This window comes from Anoplophora glabripennis, unplaced genomic scaffold, assembly GCF_000390285.2.
Source record: "Anoplophora glabripennis isolate ALB-LARVAE unplaced genomic scaffold, Agla_2.0 scaffold716, whole genome shotgun sequence".
NCBI classification, from domain to species: Eukaryota; Metazoa; Arthropoda; class Insecta; order Coleoptera; family Cerambycidae; genus Anoplophora; species Anoplophora glabripennis.
In genome coordinates this window covers 1,099-10,291 of record NW_019416818.1, presented here as the reverse complement: position 1 = coordinate 10,291, position 9,193 = coordinate 1,099, and the positions used below count along the sequence as shown (strand labels likewise).

General features: G+C 31.8%; 1 protein-coding gene across 1 annotated transcript; it reads right to left on the bottom strand.

Annotated features, from left to right (window-relative positions):
• Positions 1-1,776: 1,776 nt before the first annotated feature.
• Positions 1,777-8,660, bottom strand: LOC108913122 (integrator complex subunit 4). Its single transcript, XM_018718601.1, has 9 exons — positions 8,431-8,660; positions 7,620-8,368; positions 7,192-7,390; positions 6,937-7,105; positions 5,571-5,765; positions 5,249-5,518; positions 4,931-5,174; positions 2,615-2,943; positions 1,777-1,787 (listed from the first exon to the last, which is right to left on the bottom strand). Exons 1-9 carry the CDS (start codon positions 8,482-8,484, stop codon positions 1,777-1,779), a joined length of 2,220 nt encoding a protein of 739 aa, XP_018574117.1. The 5' UTR covers positions 8,485-8,660.
• Positions 8,661-9,193: the final 533 nt, after the last annotated feature.

Here is a 9,193-nt window from a genome sequence, read left to right as displayed (position 1 = left end):
TTATTACATGAATACCAATTGTGTAATCTGTCAAGATTATCTTGTAATCTAGTACAATCAGTAGAGGATTTATCTTCCGAGAACAAATTAATGTCGTCCGCATAGAGTAAATATCGAGGCATTCAGTTGTCATTAATGAAAATAATAAATAACAGTGGTCCCTGATTGACCCTTGCGGAACTCCTGAAGATTGATAGAATTTACATTATTGAAAGCCTCGATACTGCACAAATTGGTACCTATTACTAAAATAATATTTAAACAAAGATAATAGAGCAGTGGATATACGATATTATGACTCAAATTTCAATGTTCATAAATTATGATCAAGCCAATCGAAAGCTTTGGAAAAATCGGTATACACAACATCAACCTGACTTCCTACATCCAAAACTTCAGCAAGAAATTGGGTTTTCTCAACTAAATTTGGGGTAGTAGCACGACCACTCATAAATCCATGTTGGTACGGAGATAATGATTTTTCATTATGAAGATAAAGTCGATTGTGTAAAATTGTTTCTAGGTTTTTTGAGAAGTTACTTATAACAGCTATGGACCGGTAGTTAGTTATGTCGTTCTTAGTACCTTTTTTATAAACGGGACATATTTACTATAAAATTTATGGAAAAGTTAAAAATCACTTAATTTACTTGTTTTACTCAAAATGGCCAAACTGATGTCGAAGTTAGAAGGTGGCTACAAATAGTACTTTCGCCTTTTTTAGATGACAAGAAAAATGACACATGGAAGAATGTGTAAGAGAAATAGGTTGTTAAAAATAAATAACTGACATACGTTACATATTTCTAAATCCACTTGCATCCTCTAGTTTATACCGCTTTACAGTAACATTTACCCCATTGAGATAAGCTGACTGATTTTAAGTCAAAGAATTTGTAGTATTACGTTGTCCTACATATTTTCCAGATGCCTAGTATNAAAAAAAACCTTATCTACGTGATTAAAATAAAAAGTAAATATACAGAAAAGAGATTATATATTTACCATGACAATAAATTAAACATCATCGTCGCTAACCAAAATCTTTCTACCATTACATATAGCAAAAATTTTACCACCTGAAGACCATGCTTGACCATTGCCATATTTTACCTTAGCAGCTTTAAGTAGTTCATAACGGGACTTCGGCAAATCTTCAAACAAAGCAACCTTACAATTAAGCGTTTTTAAGTACTTCTTTGAATTGAACACTTCAGTACGTTTCCAATTATGTAGGAAGTTCACCAATATAGCTCTTGGTTTACCAGGGTCGCGGGTAGATTTACCTAAACGATAGGCAAAATTTATGTCCTGAACAGAGCAAGGAATCTTCATCGTATTATTAATAAAATCTGAGATCAGATCAGGAACGCCTTCTCCCTCTACCTCTTGAAGTCCATGAAATCGAATTGAATTTTTCTTGTATTGCTGATGAAGCATATCACAAGTTTTGTTTATGTCGACTATATCACTTTTATTACTTTGAATCGAATCAGCAAAGGTTTTGAGGGAAATGTTAATGTCAGCAACTTGCTTACTCAAATAATCCAGCTTATCAAGTTTGGACATCTTTGATGAAATAACCTCCATTTTAGCATCCATTTCAGCTAATACTGCATTACATACTTTACTAACCATGTCGTCAAATACTTGTGAATATTTAAAATGTAAAAAATATCTTGTGTCAAGGTAAAAAAATTTTTGTCATTCGCTATTAAAAACACAATAAAAGCCAAGTTAGTGACCGAATACGGTAGGTCAAAATTCACTCAGCGGTCAGGAGCAGTCTGAAAAGGAATTTAAATAATGATTTGAAAATACATTTCTTTTCAGCGCAAATACACATTTTTAAATTTTTTTATTAATCGCATATTCGTATTCTACTCATTTTTCTCTAGCTTCCCTTAAAATTAATGACAGTATAACTGAATCACCCTATATTTAAAAAAACTTATTTGGACTGTTTTTCTTTTAACTATGTATCTACAAGTTAAAATTATATTTTTTACATATCATAAAAATATACTGAAAATTCAAATATGTATTTTACTGTTGTTCTGAGTAAGTATATCAACAAATAATTGAACTTCAATTGTCAGATGGCTTCACCATGATCGTCCATTCCCGAAATATAAAAGAGCATAATAAAGAGCATTAATAGTGATCTGATGTCGATGTCGATATGTTTGGTACATTTTTTCTTAGTTTTTCCCAAATCTCAAATCTTTTTTTAATCCAGGAAAAATCTACACCCTTTTAATGTTCCAAATTTTTATTTGTACTTGCAACCTACAGTTTCGCAAACACTTGTACATAATTCGAGATTTTACAAATTTACACTTATTTACAGGACTGCATGAAATAAAGTTATTTAAAGTAATCCAAATTAATGACAAGTCCCTTGCAATAGTTTAATTTGTTTTAGATTTTTGTAAGACATATTGTCATTTTCAGGGTCGAATTTTAAGGTCGAGTCTAAAAATGTCCACAAATTCATGTATAAAATTATTATTTGGAAAGAGGGTGCACAAACATGAATGGTCAACTCGGCTTTGCTTGAGGGACCCCTTAATAATTTAAGGAACTATTGTGAAAGGAAATAAAATAAACATACCTTTTACTATGTACACCAAATTCAGGGCCAAAGCTCGGAGTCTAAATTGTTTAACCGCACACTGTTCCACAGGACTGAGCCCCACAAAGAAAAACTGTAACTTCAGGCAATGCTGTAACAGGTTTTGAATACTGGTTTTTAAATTATTGGCCTGTTGTGTTGCTAGAGTTCCCGGATTCGCCCAGAAACCTTTTTCTAATATTTGAGATATGTGAAGCTGAGCTCCTATATACAACGAAGTGAATTGTGCGGTTCCAGCAACCGTAGAGTCCATTTCGCTCAGGCGATTAAGATGTTCTTTTGCTGTTTGGAGTAAAGTTGTATGTACTCTGAAAATATATAAAATTTCTAGCATCAGATACTACCATACCATTAAAAAAAAAGGATAAGCCAACATAGGGATATCGAAAGATATAGGGTAGCTTAAATTAGAAATAAGCTACACAATAAAAATGGCATACTAACTAAAAACTAAACAACTAAAATTTTCTACTTTATATTCTATTTTATTTCTTCTGATGTTAATATCAGACCAAGTTGGATACTTTTTCATTAGCATTTTCTAAAATTTTACTTATTAAAAGGCAATAAGCAGCTGCAAATTTTGTTACTTATCACAGCTGTACCATCAATTTCTTTTTTTAATACAGCACTGACTTTTAAAATACATATTTTTCAAAATATTTAAGCAGTAAACCAAAAAAAAAAAAATTTTACAAATTAAGTACCCTACAATTTATTAAACATCAAACAGAAATAGTTAAAATACTTTAAACTTTATTTGGTTTTAAAAGGATTAACTTTAAAGAATCATACTTGATGAAAAAAAAAACTAATAATTGTAATGTTTCCAAAACAAAATTAAACCACTAATGACAGCAACGAACGTAGAATTAAAAGTGTTCAAAGTATATATTTTAAGACAAGACTGTTTTTTTAAGGCAAGCTTTTTTAGATTTGACGACATTGATGACTGTGGATGGCCTAACTTCCCCTGAAAATGTGGGCAAAGTCAACAATTTTTTGATTTAAAAAACCATCAAATGATTATTGCAAACAATATTAAATTTCCCCCACTGAGTCACGATGTAAAATTTTTTTGTCAGTAACATCAAATGTACATATCGTACAGTTTTATAATGCAATACCAAAGCTAAATATAATTTTGTAGATGAAGCGATTAGTTTAAATTTACTATCTCTAAAAAATATTAAACACTTTAAAGAATCACAAGATATTTTTTAATAAGATTATGGCAATTTAAAAAAACGAAAATTAAGGCAAAATTGTCATTAGTGTATAAATCAAAAAGTTATTACCACTCACAAATCTATCTATTCTGAAATTTCCCATATTTAAAAGTGATATATGCTACAGCTCTTCACTCATTTCAATGGTTTCCTAACGGCATCATTTTCTGTAATACGTGTGATGCTATTTTTTTAATAGATTTCAATAACCCCATGACAGACATCCCTATTTTGGGCAGGGTGGTATATTTTACTTCAGGCACCTTATTAGCAAAAACAAATCTAAATTGCCTTTTCTTTAGAAATATTTAAGGTACCCTGAAAGATTTCATATTTTTTAGAGATGTGCCGCAGACATGTCAGCTGGAAATGTCTATGGGACATGTCGTCAAAAGTAGACATGTCCTGAGGTCACTTTTCAAGATTGGAAAGTTGTATGCGCATGCGTGGAATTATTTGTTGCATTCATGATTCCCGCAAAAAATTTTTGAAGTTGGTACATGTAAAATTAAAGATATTTAGCCATTTTCTTGTAATTTTGTTGGTAATTGTTTAACTGAAACTGACATTTTAAAAATATAACCTCTTCTATGTTCATATTTTATTATTTTTGGCAAAGTTAACGATTACCTAGTAAATAGTAATCAGTTGATTCATAATTTAATATTTAATACACAGAGTTTATAAATGAAGTATGATGCCAAAATCAATAGATTGGTTATATTTTTCTGAATTGAGTAAAAATCATTATAAATGTAACTTCCACTCAAAAACAATTTTTAAGAATTCCAGTAGGATGGAAAAATATTTAAATAAATGTATGGGCTGTCCGGGGAAAATTAGAAATCAGTTATAAAAAAGTCTAAAGGTAGGTAATAAATAAAATATATCGACACATATTCATTAGAATAAAAGTAATATTTTGCTTTGTGTACCCTCAAGTATTGACCTGTGAAAACATGACAAAAGTACTTTTCCCGACATGTCCGGACATTTCATCGACATGTTCATAACACTTTTCCGAAAAGTGTCCATCTCTAATATTTTTGCAAGCATGTTTACTTACCTTATTGTATTTTCAGCCATATCAAGGTTTCGTATCACACTGTTCAAAAATTCTAAACTTTCTGGAACTGACATGGGCCTCGAGACAACATTGCAATTGGAATCCGGCAGGTTGAGAATTGGAACGTACTGCGTCATGGTATCTCGCAAATAAAGATAATGCCTGAGAGTGTGAGGCTCCAGAAGTGGCAGTATAGTTAAGGAGTGTTGTGCAGCGTTTAGAATTAAGATCAATAGACAGATATCTATACATTGGATAAGGAAATGTTTGCTTCGAAATTAACAACTAATTAATAACAATAACACAAAAAAAGGATACATTGAGGATTTTCTACATCAGGCTCAGCAGTGTCAAAAAATGGATGTATATTCAAAAATTGCGGGACCAAAGGCAACACCAGCTCCGGATGTTGCGATCCAATTTTTTGTAGGCATTTAAAGGTGGATCTTTTATCTTGAGGATATCTCTTTAAATTATCCAGTAACTTCTCCACACACATTTTTAGTCCGGCAGTGGTGGACATTTTGCACGAAGCTAACATTCCGTGCAGTCCTTCTCTTACATCTTGGGAGAAGTCCTCCAAGGCCCCTAAGGATCATTGTCAGACAATTTTCCAAATAAAAAAATTAATAGAACCCACCTAATATCGTTTCTAGCTGATCGTCTCTTAAAATTATGTGTTCTGATATCATCCTCAAACTATCAATTGCCTTTAACCTGACATCCTCAATTTCATCATTGAACATGTCTACTAAAAAGTCCAGCGCCATATTTGCGAACTGTGGATTACTTATTGACAACTGGCACAAGGATTCTACGGCGGCGGATCTAACTTCTACAAACAATAATGATGAAGAGTAGAATTATATATCTAGCTTTGCGACTCCTGTTCCAAAACATCGCACATATAATCTCTGCTTAAAGAGATAATTAAATAGAGAAATTCTCTACCACAAAAGCAAATTTTAAAGAACCCCACAACTATCATTATGGAAAACCGGTCCCGGTCGAATGGTACGAAACTTTGCCGAATGATAGTGTTGACCAAAAAAGTCCATGGGACCTAGATCTGAAAAACTACTGTTCTGAAGTTATCAAATCCATGTGCTCGATGACCATCAAATCCAATGATTTATGGGCAAGTAAAAGCTAATATTTCTTTATAAAGTGACCAAGCTGGTTGGTTCTTGATGTATTTTTGTGTGCTGAATGTGAATCCGCGGTAAAAATACCTGTATCATCCTTCAGTCTTCAAAAAATCGGTGAAGCACCTACTGAAGAACAGCGATAGTGACACGTACTGCTTGAGCGACATCTTATGTTTTTACGCATATAAAATATAAATGGATTCGATAACTTCAGAAGGCTCTAGCTTCAGAACAGTAGTTTTTCAGACCTAGGTAGGTCCCATGGACTTTTTTGATCGACACATTGAAGACTATCATTTGGCAAAGTTTCGTACCATTCGACCAGGACCGGTTTTCATAAGGATAGTTGCGGGGTCCTTTGGAATAGTAGTATAATCAGTATGTGTCACAGTGACCACTTAGAACATTTCAGAGATTTTCTGCTACTTTTTAAGTAATAAAAATTAATATTGTTATACCAGAAGTTAACACCAATTTTTTTCATTTAAATGGCATGTCACATTTTTAATTGCGTTTTTGAATTCTACTCATGTTTTAATGATAATATAGTCAGAGAGGGAAAAACAGCACAAAATAATGTGTTTTATAATGTGTCTTTTTATGTTTAAATTAAGTTTTTAGTTCTTAGAACCCAGAAAATAATGTCGATGAGTAAGTTAATAGAACATACAGAAAATTAAAATCGGAATTAATATATTTTAAACCTTAGAGCCTACTACATCGAAACGGACTATAAGAAAGTCTTAAAACAGAATCATCCAGCTTCATACGTGAAGTCATAAATTTAACAGGAATACATAATGCTTTAAAATAGTTTGCAACTGTGTCTAGAAAAAATACTCTAAGAAAAACACTTGCCTAAAAATTCATCTTCCAGCCCATGTACAAAAGCGCCACAAGCTCCACTGCTCATTAAACTTATACTCTCTGCATCTAAAAGCTCCCTTGGTGCATCATCAGCCCACTTTTTACCACTAGCCCACTCCCCACTAGTAACATTTTCCCAGGCAAGCTCATGAGCCGTCCTCTTAAAAATAATTGCGAAATATTAATAAATGTGTTTGTTATTTTCTATATGTCTATGTATATTAAATTTGTACTAATTGTACTTACTTTTCTTCTCATATTGGACATTAACTTCTTGTCTAAAGTCTGATTAAGGAATTTTGGACTGACTAACTTCATACCGCCTAGTAATTTTGAAGCAAGTGTTCTGACTTGCATTGAAAGATCTGTTACACCATTGCATATTTTTCCAAAAGCGTCATCTATCAACCGAATCTCATGTTCACTTCCAGGTAACAATATTTCACTAAACGCAAATATGCAAATAATAAAGCAAACAATACAAATAACAAGTATTATAGGAAATTTAAGTAATATAAAAAATGTAAGATAAACTATCACCCGAAATCTACAAATGGCAATTCTACTTGTCTTTGACAAGTTAAATATAAAATAATTTGAATTATGCATAAACAAAAGTAAAATGTAAATATAAAAATAATAATAACATGGGAAATAATCAATTAAGTACTTACTTTTCTGGATAAGTATTTCCTAATAGCCAAATTAACTTAAGAACGACATGTCTAACAATCTCATAATCATCTTTTAATGCCTCACAAACATCAATATAAATTTTTGGATTGATTTTAAACCCTCTTTCATGTAAAGTTATAACAGTCGAAAATGCCTGGCTTCTTACTCTGGCATCATCATTGTTAAAATAAGAGCTTACTAAATGCAACAATTTTTCAGTGTCATCTTCAGTACAAAGTGGGAAGTGACCACCAATAATTTCCAAACACTTGCATTTTACAGCATGGCTGACGTCTTTCAAATATAATTTCCCTACTTCAACTAACTTTTGGTGAAATGGCGATACATTGTCTGGAATCAATTTACCGAGTTTAAGAATAGTGTTCATTCCTTGTGCAATAACTTTATGTGACTTGTCACTTTTTAGAAGGGAAATTGTTTCGTCAATAATTAGCGCAACATCAGCATTAGGTTCATGCCCCAAATCAGACAATAAAGATAAAATCTTTACTCTTACGGCAGATTCAGATTCATTTCTAAAATGTTCACTCAACTTCTTAACAAAATCTGCTATGTCTCCTGCCTCTACATCAAAATTGTCTGAAATACGAAGTAAAATTTGGAGAGCTTCACTACTATTCACAGAATCCTCCAAAAGATTTAATAGAGTCAAAGCAGAACTTCCTGGACTGAGGGTTGGCTTTTTCACTAAACGTAGCTTTTTCAATGGCACTTGAGTATGGGCCTCCTAAGCGTAATAACAAAAAAATATTAAAAAGGAAAACAAAGGTGCTCTATTATGTTACCTACCTGAATAGTCTGACTATATTCAGCTAGGGCTCGTTTTTTTAAAACTGCGGCCATTTTATTATACAAATATTTGTATGTCTTAAGTTTTAGGTTAGGTATTAGTTAGTCTATTTCCTTGATTACGGTTAAGTTGCAAGTTAAATATAAAATTAAAATTTCATGTAGCATAGACATAATAATTCCATAACCTCATATTTCCTGATTCCTGATTTCATCAATAAATAAATAAAACAATAGAACACAAATCTTTTAACAGAATAGCCAACTGAACAATAGTTATTAAGAAATAGATCACAGATTAGTAGGTTTTGCAGATCAAACTCTTTACTTCTCGCCAAGTTGTGTTAAACCAGCGCCTCTATTGACGCGTTCTAATACTGTAAGACAACGAATTGGACTAATATAAATTCTATGTTAATCAATTTTATTATGAATATACAAAAAAATATTATGTATATATTAGATTTCACCTAAATAAATTATTGCTAATATAATTTTTCAAAAGTTAGCAGGATCAAGATTTGTAATATAAGTTGCAGTTTTTAAATAATATGCGCCTTTTTAGGAATTATTTACAAAAATAAATAAATAGAAAAATGAACTCTAGGAACGTTGGAAAACTTAGTTTTCGTGGTAAGTTCACTTATAGTGCACTTAAACATAGTCTTAAAAAATATCCAAAATGTTCAACATTTTCCTCTCTATTGCCACCCCCGTAATCGTGAAATACCGGAATCACTTTTGTTCTACACAAAAGGGTCCA